General features: G+C 46.2%; 1 protein-coding gene across 1 annotated transcript in view; it reads left to right on the top strand.

Annotated features, from left to right (window-relative positions):
- CNTNAP2 (contactin associated protein 2) overlaps nt 1-20,424 on the top strand; it is a 1,655,962-nt gene that overhangs the window by 1,477,057 nt on the left and 158,481 nt on the right. Inside the window, exon 20 of the mRNA XM_055420199.2 lies at nt 2,750-2,883. Coding sequence (XP_055276174.2) covers nt 2,750-2,883 — 134 coding nt within the window. The remainder of the gene's footprint in view (nt 1-2,749; nt 2,884-20,424) is intronic.

The raw sequence follows: 20,424 nt of genomic DNA on the forward strand, positions 1-20,424 counted from the left end.
CGAAGACTCAGAGTGAGATTGTTGTTGTTTGGTCACTAAGCCGTGTCCAGCTCTTTGGGACCCCCTGGACTGTAATACACCAGGTTCTCCCATCCTTCACTATCTCCTGGAGTTTGCTGAAACTCACATCTGTTGGATCGGTGATGCCATCCAACTAGCTCATCCTCTGTTGCCCCTCTTCACCTCCTGCCTTCAATCTTTCCAGCTTTAGGGTCTTTTCCAATGTGTAGGGTCTCTTCATCAGGTGGTCAAAGTATTGGAGTTTTAGCTTCAGTCCTTCCAATGAATATTTAGGGTTGATTTCCTTTAGGATGGACTGGTTTGATCTCCTTGCAGTCCAAGGGACTCTCAAGAGTCTTCTCCAGCACCATAATTGGAAAGCATCAATTCTTTTGCTCTCAGCCTTCTTTGTGGAATAGGAAGCCAAGGAAGGTTCCTGAGCAGAGGACAGCTCTGCCTTCCGTGTGCAGAGGAGATTAGGGATGCAGACGAGGAGACTAGACTGGCCTGGGGAGCCGTGGTGGAAGTGCAGAGGCAAGCATTAGTTAGGATGAAGGCTAGTACAGTAATCCAGGCAAGAGACAAGGGTGGCTTGGTCCAGGGATAGAAACTGAGGTGATGAAAAGGTAAGATTCAGGGCATGTTTTGAAGACAGAGCCAAGGAGCTTTGCTGACAGATCATACATGTAATACAGGAGCAAGAGGGGAGTCGGGGGTTTTAGGTGGAAATAGAAGGAAGGATAAAATGTCCATTAACTGAAATGTCGGAAAATGGGTTGAATTAGTTTTAGGAGAAGAAGTTCAACAGTTTGGTTTCTCGTATGTTGTTATCTGAGGTTCCAGTGAGACATCTCCGTTAATGGATGGGTCGTAAGAAAGCAGAGCAAGAGGGGACTCGCCTGAGAGTGAAGTGGGGTGAAGAGTGGCCATGTTTGAAGGGGAGACTGACGTGGGTCATGGGATCCAGGCAGACGTGGATGCAGGGGAAGTCCAGGTGGTGGCCGTCAGGTCACTGATGGGGAGTGGCCAGCACACAGGCCCAGGGGCGGGGCGGGAGCTCTGCGTTCAGGGGCAAGCTCCTGAGGGAACCACACCAGGCGTTCTCGGTGCCCGTGGAGGCCCTGTGGTTGTGGAGATGGGGCAGAGTGGGTGAACTTAGACACGTTTAGGAAACAGAAGTCTGCAGTACTTGGTTGAAATGCTATAAAGCTATGTAGGGTCAGGTGTTAAGAGAGAACTCAGAAATAGTGAAGGCTTGTTCAGATTTGTTCAGAAAGCAAAAAAATAGGAAATGCAAGTAATTCATGATTGGTCTGATGGATGTTTCTTTCAATCCCAGGGACATAGTTCCATATTTTAAAGAACACGTGTAAGGCAAGGAGCGGCAGTGTTCAAAATCAATCACGTTGGTTTACATCCATATAAGGGGCTTCCCTGGGGCCTCAGACAGTAAAACGTCTGCCTGCAATGCAGGAGACCTGGGTTCAATCCCTGGGTCAGGAAGATCCCCTGGAGAAGGCAATGACAGCCCACTCCGGTATTTTTGCCTGGAAAACCCCATGGACGGAGGAGCCTGGTAGGCACAGTCCACGGGGTCGCAAAGAGTCAGACACGACTGAGCGACTTCACTTTCAGTTTTCACTTTCACATCCATGTAAGGGTGTGAGAATCACCTGGAAGGAGATCTGGCCAAATATTTAGAGCAGTTATCTCTGGATGGTGCTATTCCCAGTGACTTCCTTTTTTATTTTCCTGTTAGCTTCCTAAGTTTTAATTACCCTGTGCTGTTTCACAGCTTAAAATCAGTATATCAGCTTTGTTCCTCTGGAAGGAAAATGAAAGAGGCAAGGAAGAATCTCTGAGGTGATTTACAGCTAGCCACACTCTTGCTAAATTACTGGCTCCGTTTTTAAGCTCTGAGATGTCAAAAGCTATTAACACGAAGATTCCAATTTGAGTGGAAAAATGAGATAAAAAGTTGATGCCTTTAAATAATCATAAATAAGAAATAAAAGCTACATTTTCTGTACAGATTAATTAAAAGCAGGACCTAGAATATTATATTAGTCTTTCTGAATATTGCTTGCCATCAGGGGGAAGCAAGAAAGAGGATAAAAAGAATAATTTGTTGAGGCAAAGTGCACGACAGCTGAGAGGCAGTGAGGACCCACTTTTTATTGATTTGCGTTTGGATTGATGAGGTCTCTAACCTAGAATAAAATCCTTTGCTCTGTTTTCTTGGTCTCAGCGAAGCCACCCAAAGTGCCATGTATTTATCTTTTGTAAATTATCTTTATTTTTAACTCTATGCTCATGATTCTTTTATATGGCGAATGTCACACTTTGCTGATGGCATGAGACCATCCTGGCGTCCTGCATTTATGTTTTATTTTACAGAGTATTCTGTGGGGCCTGTCTCCACAGTCCTGTATCCTGTATATGTTCTCATCCTGCCTTCCCAGACACAATCCACGCTTGGATCGTTTATACCATTTGCTGCTTTAACTTGGAGATGATGGTCACGGATGGCCCATAATTGGTAGACTGTCAACATGCATGAGCCTGGTGCTGTGAATATTTATGGATTAGTGCACCTCTGAGCTAGTGGCTCAGAATGCAGAACGGCAATTGTGTTGATGGACATCAAAGCCACGTTTAATGGAAACAAGACCCCGGGGCTGGGGGCATGACGTTGATATGAAATCCAGAGCAGAGAAATGACTGAGTCTCTTTCCTTTTCTCTATGCAGGAAGCCTCCAGATCCGGTACAACCTGGGTGGCACCCGGGAGCCCTATAACATTGATATGGACCACCGGAGCATGGCCAACGGCCAGCCCCACAGTGTTAACATCACCCGTCGCGAGAGGACCCTCACTCTCAAGGTACGCGCGTGTTACTCGTCTGTCACCTGTGATGCTGTGCCGCGCTCTCTGCCCGCTGTCGCACTTGAGTGAGTGCTCCGTCACTCAGTCACGTCCAACTCTTTGCGACCCCAAAGGCGGTAGCCCGCCAGGCTCCTCTGTCCACGGGATGCTCCAAGCAAGAATGCCAGAGTGGGTTGCCATTTCCTTCTCCCTCTGACATACTTGGCTGTTGTTGGTTTTTTGTTTTTTTTTTTTTTTGGTTTGGGTTTGGGTGGTTGGGGCAGGTGGAAGAGATGCTTCTGATACATTCTTCTACAAATGGCTAAACAGTGACGTAGGAAGATACGCACTTGGTACAGGAAAGACAGTGATGGTGTTGATGGAGAAGAGCTTTCTTGGGAGAAGGTAGAGTGAATCTTTGCTCTATGTATTCTTCGTACCTTTTCCTGTGTGTGGGCCTGCACATCTATCAGCCTTCTGCTTTTAGCCATTGCAGCATCTATACCCTCCGTGGTCTCAGATGTCGGAGGCTTATCATGTTTCCCAGCAAAGGTTATTTTGGTTTATCTGACCTACTTCCTTCACGACTCTAGTGCAGTGTGAAATAACTGTTTTTTCCTTCTATAGATGCTTTGCCTTAAACAGCCTCCATATACATACCTTCCCGAACACCTCAGACTCTGGTTGCGGGCTTTTTGTACACAAAGGGATAGTTTTATTATCACACTCAAATTTTATTTCAGGTTCATTGATTGTCCCTTTCCCCCCACCACCACCACTGATTTTTACAATGAAGAAGCCAGCCTGGGAGACACCATGAATAAAACATGACATGAGGAGGTCTCCCCGGGAACTAAGCCAAAGATCAAGGCTGGAACTGTCATTGCATTCTCTAGAAAGAGTTCAAAATAGATACCTGTCAGGAAGAGGAACGGCAGGGGGACGCTGTTTTGTCAGCCAAGCGGAGTGCCTTTTGGCAGGGGCTCAGCAGCCTCTCCGACCTCATTCGGATTCGGCTGGTTGCCATGGGAAGGTCAGGTTGCAAAGAAGAAGCACAGGCCCCATCTCTTTTTGAGCCCTGGTGGATGTCAAATTCATAACTCGATATGGAGTTTATGCTTGGCCTTTAGCAGGAAATGCTAGAGAGCGTTTCCAGGAGAGGCCTTTCCTAGGAAAATGACAACGTACAGAAGCAGCTTATTGTGCAGTCAATCAGATGGAGTATAAATAAGGTTCTCTCATAGTGACGGATAGTCGCTGACCCCAGCACAGTGCTAAGGCAGGCGCTACAGACTGCTGCTGCTGCTAAGTCACTTCAGTCGTGTCCGACTCTGTGCGACCCCATAGACAGCAGCCCACCGGGCTCCTCTGTCCACAGAATTCTCTAGGCAAGAATACTGGAGTGGGTTGCCATTTCCTTCTCCAGATTACTTACAGAGTAAACCACCCCCATCCTTCACCACAAACTCAAGTCTGATTCAGCAAAGATAACAAGTTCAGGATTAGTATGGTTTATACCGTTAACAGGATACGGATGGTTTTATACCATTCTGCCAACATTGTGTTTGCTGGATTTTGATTAGACTCATTCACTTATTTTAAACTATACCATCTGTCACCCCCCTCAAAGAAAGTGATTCTCTTGCCATTTTGCCATTGCAAAATAATATTAAAAGTTAAAAAAGCTCAGCAGTCAGCTGGAAGGACAGTGTCATGGAAGAGAGTTGACTCCCCTGTGGAATTTTGCAAGAAAATGCCTTGTGTGTAGCGGCCAAGTCCTGAGGGTTGAGGAGTTACAGCAAAGATGAGGGTGGGGTGAGTGGAAAAGGAGAGTCCAGGTGAGAAGCTAAACAATTCCATTTCTGGGTAAAACTCCCCAAATGAGAGTCTGGAGCAAAGTAGGTCAAGAAGGCTTCCCTTCTGGCAAGTTCCACCAACTGGGAAATCTTTGGAACCAACCAGAAACTCTTGAAGAACAGATATCAGCTAAATCAGAGCTGCTATCTGCTGCAGTGAATCAGAGATTGCCCTGAAGAAGGCGAGAGGGATGGACTATTTTAAGGACTTGGGGCTTCTGAGGCAGGGAGAGGCCAAGACGTCCAGACAATGCAGGAGCCAGAGGCCTGCAGGGTCCAGGGCGCCGAGGTGGGCCGGGGGAGGTGGGGTCTGCTTCTAGTGCTCTGGGTTCTTCTGGTTGCAAATGACAGAAAACCAACTCAGAATTTATTTGTAGGGGAAATCCCTAGGGTAGGTTATAAAAAGAAAGGAAAGAAGAGGAAAACCACAATTTTGAAACAGAATCCAGGAGACCTGGAGGATTCAAAGAAAGACTAGGCCTCCAGTGAGTGCCTCTCCTCCCTCTCCTCTCTCTCCCCGCATCATCTCTTCTTGCCCACCTCCCTCTGACAACCGGATTAACTCTTCTTGCAGCAGGCTCCACCTTCCAGACAGCATGGGACCCAGACACTGAAGTCCTGGGCCCATGTCTTCCCAGTCTGGCTATCAGAAGGAAGGTCCTAGTGTCTCGGTTCTCATTTTAAAACCCAGGGGAAGTCTCTGGATGGCCAGGCTAGGGTCCCACACTCACCCTATCATGGGGAGTGGGGAGCAGCGACTGATGGCCCGTGATCAGCCCTCATGATCAGAGTGGGGAATTTGGGGGAGAATCCTTCAAGGAACAGGACTAGAGCTCCAGGAAAAGGAAGACATGGATGAGGGTGAAAATCACTGACCACGTAACACTTCGTAGTAAAGAAGGCAGAAGCTCAAGCATTCTAAAGACATGGAACAGGGCTTCCCTGGTGGCTCAGTGGCAAAGAATCCGCCTGCCGATGCAGGAGACACGGGTTCAACCCCTGATCCAGGAAGATCCCGCGTGCCTCGAAGCAACTAAGCCCGTGAGCCGCAACTATTCCGCTTGTGCTCTAGAGCCAGGGAGCCGCAGCTACAGAAGCCCATGCAGCCTAGAGCCCGTGATCTGCAGCAAAAGAAGTCACCGCAACGAGAAGCCCGCTCACTGCAACTGGAGAGAAGCCCTTGATCACTACAACTAGAGGAAAAGCCCACAGAGCAATGAAGACCCAGCACAGCCAAAAACAAAAAAATAAACCTTTTTTGAAAAACGAAAAAAGACATGGAGCAAATTCAGCCATAGAAATTGTGCCCAGGGGGTTGGAAAGCCCTGCCCACCCCAGTTCTGTCACACAATGGGGTTCAATTGCCCTGAGATTTCTGGACGTGTTTAGAAAGCCAGACGCCGTCACCCACTTGAATCCAGCCTGGACAGACTTCATGGTCTGGAGGGCTCTGGTCTTTCTCAGCCCAGATGGAAAGCAGAGGTAGACACAGTGGAGGAAGAAAGCACACAGCACCTCCTTTCAGACCAGCAGATCTGGTGGGCTCCCTGGTCCACAGCCTGCTTTCTTTCAGGCAAGGGAGCCTGTTGAGTGTGGACATAACTCCAGGTGTAACTTTAGAACTCCAAAGAAACAAACTCTAATTTTTTTTTCCTGGAAACAATCTACAAATCCATCTTGAGAACTCCTACAACCTCAAGAATGCATGGAGAAAGATATAATGAAATGTTAATCGTGATTATTTCTGTGTAAAGGATTATAAGTGGTTTCATTTACTCTAGAGTTTTCTATATTTCCTCATTTCTTAATACAAATGTGTGTTGCATTTTTATAACTGAACAAAAATGTAAAATACATATCCAGTTTGGTCCCTGGGTTGGGAAGATCCACTGCAGAAGGGATAGGCTACCCACTCCAGTATACTTGGGCTTCCCTTGTGGCTCAGCTGCTAAAGAATCTACCTACAATGTGGGCAACCTCGGTTAAATCCCTGGGTTGGGAAGATCCCCTGGAGAAGGGAAAGGCTATCCACTCCAATATTTTGGCCTGGAGAATTCCATAGACTGTATAGTCCATGGGCTAGCAAAGAGTCAGACATGACTGAGTGACTTTAAAAAAAAACAACACATGTATTCTCCACCTATTCTGATAACCCCCAGTTATAATAAAATACAATGACAAATATACATAAATAATTTTGGATTAAAATGTACTTCTAATCGAAGAACAAAAATCAGCCTAAGATAAAATTAAAGTGCTGTGGAATGACACCTTTGGAATTAAGGTGAAATTTTATATGTTTCTACATATACAAATATCATATAATTTAGATGATGTTTATCAACGTTTATAGTGTTTTTAAAAGCAGGTTGGCTTTCCTAGCTGGGTTTGGCTAAAGCTAACATTAAATTAATTTGCATTCCCTGAGCACACACGGTCTGAAATGGTGCTGAGCACTTGAGGGAAATTGACCTTGGATGAAACATTTGCTGCCAAAAAACAAAGTGCCCAATCTCCACATAGATAATGAAGAACTGACTCTCAGAGTTATCAGACAGCAACGTGAACTAGAGCCCGTGACAACCCTCAAGTGGCATCGTTTACGAAAACTCACAGTTGCGCCAGTGATAATAGCTAAAGGCTTAATGCCAGGCAGATGTAAAACAAACCCTGAGCAGGCAGAGAGCACCTGAACAGAACATCGTATCTGATGAAAATACGTGCCAATTAACATGCACCCAGGAACCGAGCGTTACGAGGAAGGACTTCCAAGTCTTGTGCCGCGAATCCTTTCTCCTTACTTTCCTGCCTGCCTGCCGCCTCTGGCTTCTCCCTTCCCTCTTCATTCCTTCCTTTCACCCCAGCCACATTGCACAGGGTATCTAAGGTGATTTACAAGGAGTTCAGTTCAGTCCCTCAGTCATGTCCAACTCCTTACAACCCCGTGGACTGCAGCACACCAGGCTTCCCTGATCGTCACCAACGCCCGGAGCTTGCTCAGACTCACGTCCATCGAGTCGGTGATGCCATCCAACAGTCTCATCCTCTGTCGTCCCCTTCTCCTCTGCCTTCAGTCTTTCCCAGCATCAGGGTCTTTTCCAACGAGTCAGTTCTTTGCATCAGGTGGCCAAAGTATTGGAGTTTCAGCTTCAGCATCAATCCTTCCAATGAATATTTAGGACTGATTTCCTTTAGGATTGACTGCTTTGATCTTCTTGCAGTCCAAGGGACTCTCAAGAGTCTTCTCTAACATCACAGTTCAAAAGCGTCAATTCTTTAGCACTCCGCCTTCTTTATGGTCCAACTCTCACATCCATACATGACTACTGGAAAACCCATATTCTTTGACTAGATGGACCTTTGTCAGCAAAGTAATGTCTCTGCTTTTTAAGATGCTGTCTCTGTCTGTCATAGCTTTTCTTCCAAGGAGCAAGCGTCTTTTATTTCATGGCTGCAGTCACCATCTGCAGTGATTTTGGAGCCCAGAAAAATAAAGTCTGACAATGTTTCCACTGTTTCCCCATCTATTTGCCATGAAGTGGTGGGACTGGATGCCATGATCTTAGTTTTCTGAATGTTGAGCTTTAAGCCAACTTTTTCACTCTCCTCTTTCACTTTCATCAAGAGGCTCTTTATTTCTTCTTCACTTTCTGCCATTAGAGTGGTGTCATCTGCATATCTGAGGTTATTGATATTTCTCCTGGCAGTCTTGATTCCAGCTTGTGCTTCTTCCAGCCCAGCGTTTCTCATGATGTACTCTGCATATAAGTTAAATAAGCAGGGTGACAATATACGGCTTTGACATACTCCTTTCCTGATTTGGAACCAGTCTGTTGTTCCATGTCCAGTTCTAACTGTTGCTTCCTGACCTGCATACAGATCTCCCAAAAGGCAGGTCAGGTGGTCTGGTATTCCCATCTCTTGAAGAATTCTCCAAGTTTGTTTTGCTCCACACAGTCAAAGGCTTTGGCATAGTCAATAAAGCAGAAGTAGATGTTTTTCTGAAACTCTCTTGCTTTTTCTGTGATCCAGAGGATGTTGGCAATTTGATCTATGGTTCCTCTGTCTTTTCTAAATCCAACTTGTACATCTGGAAGTTCTTGGTTCACATACTGTTGAAGTTTGGAGAATTTTGAATATCACTTCACTAGCGTGTGAGATGAGTTCAGTTGTGTGGTAGTTTGAACATTCTTTGGCATTGCCCCTCTTTGGGATTGGAATGAAAACTGCCCTTTCCAGTCCTGTGGCCACTGCGGAGTTTTCCAAATTTGCTGGCATTTTGAGTGCAGCATTCCTATAGGGAGTACCTACAGGTAAAGAGTCCGCCTGCAATGCAGGAGACGCAGGAGATGTGGGCTCGATTACTAGGTTGGGGAGATCCCCAGGGAGGAGAAAATGACACCGTGGGCCACAGTCCAAGGGTTGAAAGGAGTCAGACATGCCTGAGCGACTAAGCACAACAAGAAGTAAATGAAATTGAGGATTAAAGCAAGTCACAAAAAGTAGGGCCCGAGACAAGGAGGCAGTAGAGTACAGTCACCTAGGTCAGGTGTTATCCATGGGTGCAAGTTTGGCTTGGAACTTCTCAGTGCCCAGAAGTCCACCACCCGTAAGAGCAAAATGTACCAGTTCTGGTAGAGAATTGAAATTTTACTCTATCATCCTTTTCTTTTTTGTCTACTGTGGATTGTATTTACTGGCATAGCAAGCTGCCCATAGCACAGTTCACTTGGCAACATCACATGCATGATGGTAGCTCATGTTTATTGGTGCTGACAGTGGTCCAGGCATTGTACTAGCAAATAAGCTAACAAACTTGACACACATTCGCTCACTGAGTGTTCACAAGAGGCTTATGAGGAATGTACCCATTTTACAGATATGGAAACTGCCGCTCCGAGTGTGCTGTTGATCACCCAAAGTCAGGAAGCAGTGAGTGGCAAAAGCCTAGATGAACCTAAGTCTATCACACCTTAAGGCTTCCACATGCTCTTAACTGAATCACTTAATAGAGAAATGTCTAGGAGGGTGGCCATAACATTTTGGAAGTGGATATCTCTGGCCAGTTAGAAATAGAGTGACGTTGTTCTCATTACTAAATACTTCAAAAATACGCAAAAGCACAGAGAATAGTAAAACATACACCTACAGACCCACCATCCAGACGTTAAAAATGTTGGCAGTTTGCTACATTTCTTCAGATTTTTAACAAAACAGTGAGAGCTGAAGGCCCTTCGTCCCCTCTGTTACACAGTGGGTCCCGAGAGACGTGGTGCACAGGGCCCTTCAGTAGTGTCTCTCCAACAAATGTGTTTTTCACAGACCTGCTTGACATAGTATTTCCTTGGGAAAGTCAAGCATCGCTTAAAAACGGATTTCAGCCCAAACAAGTCTGCAGTCAGTAGGGTAGAACAGGGTGATGGGAGATGAGGAGAACAAGGGCCCAGGTGACATGGTTTTCTGATATCCTGGCCTAATCCAAGAGTAAAATTAGCTCAAAAAAAAAAAAATGAATTAACCACATCTTTGAATGACTATCACATATGTGAGGGTTGCTAGAGGTTATACAGTGGAGGGTTCAGGGCTATGGTCTCTGGCACAGATATTTAGAGTCCATTTTCTCTAAAAATCAAGTGAACAGATGGTAAAGATGTATCATTTTGGCTTCCATCTAACTGGAGGGCCCTCCTGTCTTTTCCAAGAAGCTAATAGATTTGCTACAAGTAAAATAAGTACTTTCTTTAAAAAAAAAAAAACTCTAAATCCTCAGAAACAGATGATGATCAGGCCCCCAGACTGTTATACAATGAACAACATGACTTCAGCTGTTTTCTTCAGGGGTCTTCAAAACAAATATTCCTCCAAGTCACTGAATTCCATCTCTTCAGTATGATCAATTTCTTACCCGCTGTTAATCATAACTTCAACAAAACCGTATAAAAACTGCCACATCAATTGCTAATTGAGTTTATATTGAATATGAATCCTAAAAAATGGTCAGAGGTTACCAACAATAGCAGCACACAGTGCATTCTAAACCCCAGGGATCAAGAAAAAGACACCAGGATGACACCAGTTGCTGCAACAACCCTAAAATGTCAGTGGCTTAACCCAATGAAAGTCTACCGTATGTCAGATACATTTTTTAAAGAAGAAAGTCCTATGATCTGTAACCATGCTAGACAGGGTTTACTAGGGCTTCCCTGGTAGCTCACGTGGTAAAGAATCCACCCACAGTGCGGGAGACCCAGGTTCGATCCCTGGGTTGAGAAGATCCCCTGGAGAAGGAAATGGCAACCCTCTCCACTGTCCTTGCCTGGAGAATCTCCATGGACAGAGGAGCAGGGCAGGCTACAGTCCACGGAGTTCAAAGAGTCAGACACAGCTGAGAGACTAAGCACAGGTACAGGGCTTCCCAGGTGGTGCTAGTGTTAAAGAACCCGCCTGCCAGTGCAGGAAATGTAAGAGACATGGGTTCAATCCCTGGGTTAGGAAGAACCCCTGGAGAAAGGTGTGGCAACCCACTCCAGTATTCTCACCTGGAGATCCCATGGACAGAGGAGCCTGGTGGTCTACAGTCCATAGGGTTGCAGAGTCGGACACAACTGAAGGGACTTGGCACGCATGCAGACACTCTGAGGACCCCCTGTGGCCACCCTTGTCCATGAACGACGATGATAATCATTCCTTGAAGCTGTGCGGCTTCCAGGGACCATCTTTGCAGCTTCCAGGGACCATTTCCTGCAGACATCAGTTGCTCAGAGGGTTGTTTTATACTCACAAGCCTGTGCAAACCAAACCAGTGGTTTCTTTGCCTATATAAGTCCTTCAAAACCTGAGTTGGCTTCTGATCTATCCACTTCTGGTTAGTTTCTCATACTAGTAGATAACCCTACATTCTTTCCTAGGCATGGCTCTTGGACCAACGTAATTACTCACTTCCTCAGAACCATGCCTCTCTCTGAAGGCCATGGCCATCTGAAACAAAAGGCTAATGTGGGGGATAAAGACTTTTAATTTTAACTTTGCCCATGGGGTTGCGTTAGTTTGCTGAGCTGAGAAATCTAACTGTGCCTTCATTGGTCAAAGCTCTTTGCAGTTTTATTTCTTATTCTCTGGTGTGAGGCTGTAAATTTTTTCTCTATCCCTCGCATTGATATTTGGACACTGCTCAGTTTTTTCTGAACTCATCTCTTTCTTGACATGGGCAGCAGGAAGCAACCCATTGCTGTGACCATTCTGGCTCTTTCCAAGCACTTTCCCGAAATCCACACGTCACAGGCTAAGTCTGTCTCCCAGGTTACGTGGGATGACAGCTCTATAAAGCATTCTATTGCATATCTTTATTGTCCACCTTTCTAGCCCCTAATATCCATATCACAGTATATGCTACAAATTTTAGGTTTCTGTTATGTCTGTACTCTGCTTCAAAGTGCCCATTTGTGTATTTGTTGGGGTTCTATTAGCTACTGTAACAAAAGAAATTCATAGATTGTTGTGATGGTTTCATGGGCATATGCTTAGCTCCAGACTCATCAAGTTGTATATACTAACTAGGTTTGGCTTTTTCTGGGTCAAAAATGATAGAAAATAGATTTCCATGAAAATTGTTGGAGAAATTTTAATGGCAGAAAAAATAAGAAGTAATTCGATTATGGACTTATAGGGGAGCCATGTCTGTTCATTAACATGAAACACTGTTGGGGGGCACCACTTTTGGGATGTGGAGAACTGTCCAATTGTAAGGTGTTTCAAGTAACTTCCTCAAGCCTGGAGAAATTCTGTCTGTACTAGAAGGGCCTGAGTCATCATGTTATGTGACGTTCAATATACCCATATGTATCTTTGTTTGGGATGCTCAGCCTAATGAGTAGGGAGCCTCTGGTACTACCAGCCCGCTAAACGGATGGGAAAGCAGAGATAGAGGACATCCAGGTGACCAATTAGGTCCCAGTGCTCATGACAGACTCCTATGTAGAACCCATATAACCAGACCCCCCGCCCCTCCCCGCCGCAGGGGCTGGTCACTGCTCACCCCATTGCCTCTTTGTTGCTTTTGAGAGCCATCAAGAGTCCCAGGCTCACCCCTGTCAGCTTACCTTGTAAACTTTTGAAAATTTTTAAGAGTTTTAAATAAAAGTAAGTCTTTTGGGGGAGTTAGTGTTTGAAGTCAATTAGGGTAGCGGTGACCCTACTCCAGTCCTCTTGCCTGGAAAATCCCATGGATGGAGCAGCCTGGTGGGCTGAAGTCCATGGGGTCTCTAACAGTGGGACACGACTGAGCGACTTCACTTTCACTTTTCACTCTCATGCATTGGAGAAGGAAATGGCAACCCACTCCAGTGTTCTTGCCTGGAGAGTCCCGGGGACGGGGGAGCCTGGTGGGCTGCCGTCTATGGGGTCACAGAGTCGGACACGCCTGAAGCGACTCAGCAGCAGCAGCAGTAGCAGTGGGAGATGGTGAGTAACATGTTTGTCTGATAAACTCTGTGGACCTGCGTTGTGTTTAGAGACAGGAGGGTGCAGACAGCAACCTGGGACGTGCTAAGACAGCCTCCCACGCGGCTCAGAGGACGCCACCTGCAGCTGGGAGGTGAAACGTGCATGTGGGAGCTCCCGGAAGAGAGCTTGATAGAGCAAGCTCTTTAGAAACTGCTGGGGGTCTTCCATGGTGGTCTAGTGGTTAAGACTTCATCTTCTAATGCAGGGAGCTCAGGTTCAATCCCTGATTGGGGCACTAAGATCCCACATGCCTCGCAGCCAAAAAAACCAAAATGTGAAACAGAAGTAATATTGTAACAGATTCAATAAGGACTTAATAAAAAAAAGGTCCACATCAAAAAAAAAATCTTTAAGAAATTGCTGGATCTTCTTACAATGATGATTTGGTTTAAGTAGCTTTTCTCATGAATATTAATAGAGATGCCAGGGATTCCTCCTCCGCCTGCCACAGGAGAAGCCTATTGAGGCAACAGTCACAACACTGATAGGGTTAGTCGTAGTTGCAAAGACAGTGACCATTTCTGGGGTGTACCAGCCTCTGTCTTTGCTTGACAGGCTGCACTGATGTAAATCACGATCCTGTGAGATAAGGACCATTATCCCCATTTTATAGATGATGAAACAGAGACGTACAAAGGTCAGCAAGCGGTCGAGTTGAGGTCCAAACCTAGATCTTCCTGATTCCCACGCCCAGATGCTAAACACTGATTTAACTAGTGATTAAATTGACTGTGGATTAGGTGGCCTGGTCACAGGCAATAGAGGACCCTTTCTCAAATGTATCCACCTACGTTGGAAAACTGACTCAGCACAGTTTCTACAAAGTGTTGCTAGGTAACAAATTAGACAAATGCATGCAACCTGACCTCAGTGTTAAAGAAAACTAATGACTTGGAGCCTTTAACACAAAGCATGAATAGTGTGTGTGCTAAAGCAGATACAAAATATGTAGCCTGCTGCAATTTATGAAAAGGTACAGTCATTTTTTGAAATACCAAATTATATGGTATATAATTTTTAATAATATCTTTTCTTCTTAGAAAAAAATAAGGTACTAGGGGAAAAACATATTTTTTAAAAGAAAAGCCTATTGAGATTTGCTGGATGTCACAATCACTTAGAATCCCTTTTCTAAGTGAAAAAGAACTAAGTGGTCCTACTTTCAGGCCTGTGTTTGTGCCACCTGGAAAGTTCCCCATCAGTTCTTCAGGAAGCATGGACATAACCTCCAGTACTTTTGTTTGAGCGTCCTTCTTTCTTGTGCTAATATGGGGCCTGGCCTGAAATTAGATGCCAAAACTCAGATGAATTATTCAAAAACATGTGTCTTTATTACCCTCAAACTTTCTGCCAATTAAGAACAATATTAAAAAAGTGTATTGCTGTAAACACAACTGAAAAATTTTAATATCAGAGGTTGTATGAAAGAAAACAACGCTGTTGGGATGCATTAAATCTTTTCAGGGATGTCAGAACAAATAAAGAAAGTTGACCTCACTAGTGTAAGGCCCTGCTCTGAAATTACATTGTCTGTAATGTCTTCCCTGTGGCTAATTTAGTGCTTCTCTCCTTGGGTGATGACCTCACAGCCTTGGTTGTGCGCTCAAAGGGGGTTTGGCAGAGGGAGGGGGTCGTAGGATAGTGCTGAGCCCTTCGGTGTCTGCAGCCCTTCCCTCCTGGTGCTCTGGCTGACCCACGCACGGGCTGTCTGTCGGGGTTCTCGGCAAGTGCATGACTGCTTCGCTTCCTGCTTTCGTGGAAGACTGACTCAGATGTTTGATTCTGTGGAGGACATCGGTCAATGTTTTATTCACTTCTCACATCGCTGTTGTTTCTTACTTGCTGCGCTGTGTTTGTCTCTTTTGCAACGCCATAGACTGCAGCCTGCCAGGCTCCTCTGTCCATGGGATTTCCCAGGCAAGAACACTGGAGTAGGTTGCCATTTTCTTCTCCAGGGCGTTTTCCCAGCCACGGGATCAAACCCACATCTCCTGCTTGGCAGGCAAATTCTTTACCCCTGAGCCTCCAGGGGGGCTCTCTCACGTCATTACAATGGTTTAATTCTATAGAAGATACCTGGGCAGGGAAGAGACAGGGATGTCTGTTGGAAACTGGCCCGTCAGTTTGGTCTGTATCAGAGTTTATTCTGTTTTGTTTTCAATACTTCCATGTGTCCAGATAAACCTATTCACAAGCAAAACACACATCAAAAACCTCATGACCTCATTAGCTTTGTGTCATTTGGTTTTAGATCGGGCTGGGCGCTTGGCCCGTAGAAGGGTATTTTAGTCTTCTATGCTTTCTATGTTTAATTCTGAACAGAAAGTAGGATATTTGATGAAGTGTCTCCAAAAAAGAGAAACAAGATATACAACCATCAGTGCCAAGGATTCCTCCCCCTGCCATGCGTTCAGACCAGCCTTTACACGGAGACCGTGTCTATGCTTAGTAGTCTGGGCACCCACAATGTAAGGTCACAGTTTCGAGATAATGCCGTTGAGATGCGTGATGAAGATCCTGCTTAAGACGAAATATTCTCAAGATGGCCCTGGCATGTCCATGTTCCATGAACAGTGCATTTTTCTTATATTAAAACTATATGAGTATCACTAAGAATTTAACACAATGACATCTGCTTGACATTAGCTCTCACCCTTGTCCATCGCTCAGCCCATGGGAAACTCCAAATGGCAACCATCCGTTAATCCTGACTTGGGTAAAATCAGTTGGTCATCAATACCATCCCATAAGGCTACTTATGAAGTGCAATTAAAATTGAATCAACTTCACTGAGTATACATTGAGAAGAACAAATATAGGCTATGTACCTCTTAAACACGCAAGAAATCCAGGTAGATGTTGACAAGTTGATGGAGCAGAGGAGAATGACAAAGTGTATCTTTTACCCTCAAAAAGTATATTTTGAGAGAAACAAAAAGCTGTATACACACTTGGTATATCACTACGTTTGTTGTTGTTCAGTCACTAAAGCGTGTCCAACTCTTTGGGACGCTATGGACTGGAGCACACCAGGCTCCCCTGTCCTTCACTATCTCCTGGAGTTTGTTCAGACTCATGTCCGTTGAGTCCGTGTTGCTGTCTAATCATCCCTTCCTCTGCCACCTCCTCCTCCTCCTGCCCTCAATCTTTCCCAGCAACAGGGTCTTTTCCAATGAGTCAGTTCTTTGCATCAGGTGGCCAAAGTATTGGAGCTTCAGCTTCAGCATCAGTCCTTCCAGTGAATATTCAGGGTTGATTTCCTTTAGTTCTGATGGTAGAAGCTCATCTCACCTATTTCTCCTCTGGAAGAGACTTATTAACAAGTTGACTCCCAGTCAGAGTGTAAATCATAGACAAGGAATCCAGAAGAAGAGAGGGTCAGCAGTCTGGGCTAGTAATAAGACTTTAGCTCATGAAGCAAGATTTCTCTTTGCGGATGCTCTGGGTCTAAGCAGAGACCCCCCACAGACTGGGATTGTTAAATTCAGAAGTCATTACTAAGACATACTAAAAGGCCCTCATTGATAGATTCCTCCTCCTCCCAAATGTATTATCTGGCAAGTTACCTAACTCTCTGTTTACTTAATTGTAGAATGGGATTACGGCCGCCTATTTTAATGGGACTTGTGTGTGTGTATTAAATGAAAACATCCAGCATATTCTATGGCCCAATAGATGCTACTTCCCTTTCTTCCCAAACCGCTTCTCTTTCTTAAAAGCAAAAAGCAAGAGAGCAGCTGTCAGATCGTTATCAGCAGGACCTTCAGGACCAAGGTTCCATTGATTTGCAGTTCAACCCGGTAAGCCAGTCCCCAGAACCTCGTTTGTTCTTAGCAGGTAATATGACCGGTGCTTCCAGGAGCCACAGTCCAGTGGAGGAGACCAGCTATCACATGGACATCAATGCAGAAGTATGAACTGGTGCTGAAGAAGCGCAGCAGAGGGAGAAACTGATCATCCTGGGGACAGAAGGAACAGACCAGAGCAGACTTAGGAAGACTCTCAAACTGCTCCTTAACATTCCCATGAGGGGCCCGAGGACCACATTATTGGACTTATTTTTTACCACAGGGATCCAATATTTGCTCCTCTGCAAATCATAAAATTTACAGAGAGGAACTGAACAAAAAAATATACGTTCAACCCATCAAACTCATCTGATCTGAAACAGAAAAAGACTCCTAATGAATACGTCAACACCTGCAAGTTTTTCATTTCTCTTCTGAAGCAATTTCATCTGCAAATGAATAATACGTTCTGGGGCCGGACAGGACCTCCATTCCTGCACTGCAGAAAAAATGTGTTTCCTTTGCTTTACATTTCTCACACCGCTCAGTGGGAAAGCAGCTGCAATGCAATTTCGGATCCTGTTTAGGGTGTGACATGTCAGTTCTTGCTTTCCTCCTCCAGAAGGCAGCCAAAGCTTATCAGGCCAAGGTTGGAGAGTTCATTTTTTCCCCCCGAAGCACATTAAGTTCATAAGTCATTTCTCAAGAAAGAAGATAAGGTTCCAAGATTTCTATTTTGTCAGGCATGAAAACTGAATCCCAATCTGTGAGGCATTATATTCTCACATCCATCTGCAGTACGCAAAAATCACCCTCAGAGATGGTAATTCTCGAAGCTGTCTTTTAGCGCAATGGGCAGAGGTGTTTCCCGTGCAGCAGTAGCTGAAAGCAGGTTCCTGTCTCACGTAAGTGTGTCTCCTCTCCGAAGAATGAGTGTATCTCTACATGTGATCTGAGCTTTGAAGGATGGCACGCTGCCTTCTGTTCAGTAAAGGGAAAAGGCAGCCCAGACACTGAGCAGGATTCTGATGGATGGGTGGCGGGAAGCGGGAGCTGATGCTGAAATGCCCTCTAGCGGTCATTAGCCAGAACCAGTGCTGAGTGTGGGGAAGCGAAAACTTCCTGTGAAACTAGCTCAGGTGATGTTTCGAAAAACACCCATCTAATGAAAGAAGGCTGAGCTCAGGAGAATGATGCTTTCAAACTGTGGTGCTGAACAACTCTTCAGAGTCCCTTGGACTGCAAGGAGATCAAACCAGTCAATCCTAAAGGAAATCAACACTGACTATCCATTGGAAGGACTGATGCTAAAGCTGAAACTGCAATACTTTGGCCGCCTCATGCGATGAGTTGACTCACTGGAAAAGACTCTGATGCTGGGAAGGATTGGGGGCGGGAGGAGATGGGGACGACAGAGAATAAGATGTCTGGATGGCATCACCAACTCTGTGGACGTGAGTTTGAGTGAACTCCGGGAGTTGGTGATGGACAGGGAGGCCTGGCGTGCTGTGATTCATGGGGTCGCAGAGAGTCGGACACGACTGAGCGACTGAACAACAAGAGTCAGGAGTTGTAACGTGGGTCGTTTGCATCTAATGAGAGAGACTTGGCTGGCCATGGGGCTTGGGGTCGCTTATATAAATGGGAACTTGACTCCAAGTTCAAAGGTACAGCCCAGGGGATTCGCTCCCACCTCTTCTCACAGCTCTGTCCCTGAGCCCTGGGCACTGGAGCCTCAAGAACTGTTTGCTGGGTGACTGGATAAGTGAATGAACCGTGGTCATCAATAATGGATTCTGAGCCCACAGGCTGCATTTGAGAGTACACAGGTCCTTTCTGCTTCCGAAGGTGCATTTGATTTGCATTCTTCCCTGTCATGGCCTGGGACCCAAAAGAATTGAATTAGCCTCACTCTAACAGCTTCGAGTCGAGGAAATGTGATCCGAATGCTGGGAGGGAAATGGTAATAAAAAAACTTCCCCAGGTGGGTGCAAGGGTCCAAGCCAGCAGTTCAAAAGTGAAGACGGAGAAAGAGCGTCAGAAAGGAAGTGGAGGGGACTTGCCTGGTGGCCCAGTGGTTAAGACTCTGTGCTCCCAATGCAGGGGCGTGGATTCAAACCCTGGTCAGGGAACCAAGATCCCTCATGCCACAAGACGTGACCCAAAAAAAACAGGAAGTGGACATAAAAGAGCACCCCTCCCAGCATCCTCAGGCAGGCCGCCAGCAGAAGTTAACCTGGAGGACAGACAGCAAGCTGAGCCCACACGTCCCCGGTGAGAATGGCAGCGGGATGTGAACGACTGACCTCGTAGCCTCTACCCATGTGTGTGCCTCGCTCCAAAGCCCGACACCACAAGTGGGCTGCGGTGCCAGCGGAGAAGGGGCTGAGAGACTGCTGCAGCCTCCGACCTCCAATGTTGAGATCGTCTCTACAAACCCGTCCTGCAGCCAAGGCAGGTCACGTAACTCAGAAGACCCACAGGAGAGGCAGCAAGACGAGGGCGGGGAGGATCCCGGGGAGGGGCGAGGCTGGGGGTGCCCCTGCCCTCCGCTCCTTCCCAGGAGTGCTTTTGTGCAGCTGCTCTGGGCACCCTGCCAGCCCAGCTCTGCAGCCACAGAGGGTCCAGGCAGACACGGTGGAGAAGCTCAGACCCTGCAGGCCCCCAGACCCCTGGGTTATTCCTCTCCGGAGCTATGTGTCCTTATGGGTGACATCACTTAATCTCCCAGGGCCTCGGTTTCTGCAGCTGTAAAGTGGGGCGAATGCAAATCTGCCTCCACCGGCTTGCTCGCAGATTCAGTGAAGTCATACGTAAGTAAGCGCTAGTCGCTCAGTCGTGCCCGACTCTTTGCAACCCCATGGACTGCAGCCCAGCAGGCTCCTCTGTCCATGAGATTCCCCAGGCAAGGATACTGGGAGTGGATTGCCATTTCCTCCTCCAGGGCATCTTCCCAACCCAGGGATCAAACCCGGGTCTCCTGCACTGCAGGCAGATTCTTTACCGACTGAGCTACAATATAGGCAAAGTACCTAAGGTGGGGTCTGACCTGGCATTGACTTTCGAGAAATGTTAGATGCTGTACTGATGACGGAGAAGAGAAGGAAGTACAGGACCAAATCTTAGGGAGATATTCTTGGCACTTTCCCTCCTTCTCCCAAGTCCTTTCAGCCATGTATTCTTTCTTCCCAATATTGTCAAGGGAACCCAGGCAGCATGTCAAGAACCAAACCTTCTCTAAAATATTAATGAAGAGCTGGAACCGGGCGGAGTACAGAGTAGCTCTGGGGTTACCAAGAGGCTCAAGATCCACAGATCCTCCCGGCCCTCTTCTGGCTCCAAGTCCAAAGCTAAATCGAACAGGCTCGCAGGTGGAGGATTGTTTCGGTCATTTTGTCATAGCCCTGACCTAC

The sequence above is a fragment of the Moschus berezovskii genome, chromosome 3 (genome assembly GCF_049115385.1).
Source record: "Moschus berezovskii isolate FMDL1 chromosome 3, NW_MosBer_1.0, whole genome shotgun sequence".
Lineage (NCBI taxonomy): Eukaryota > Metazoa > Chordata > Mammalia > Artiodactyla > Moschidae > Moschus > Moschus berezovskii.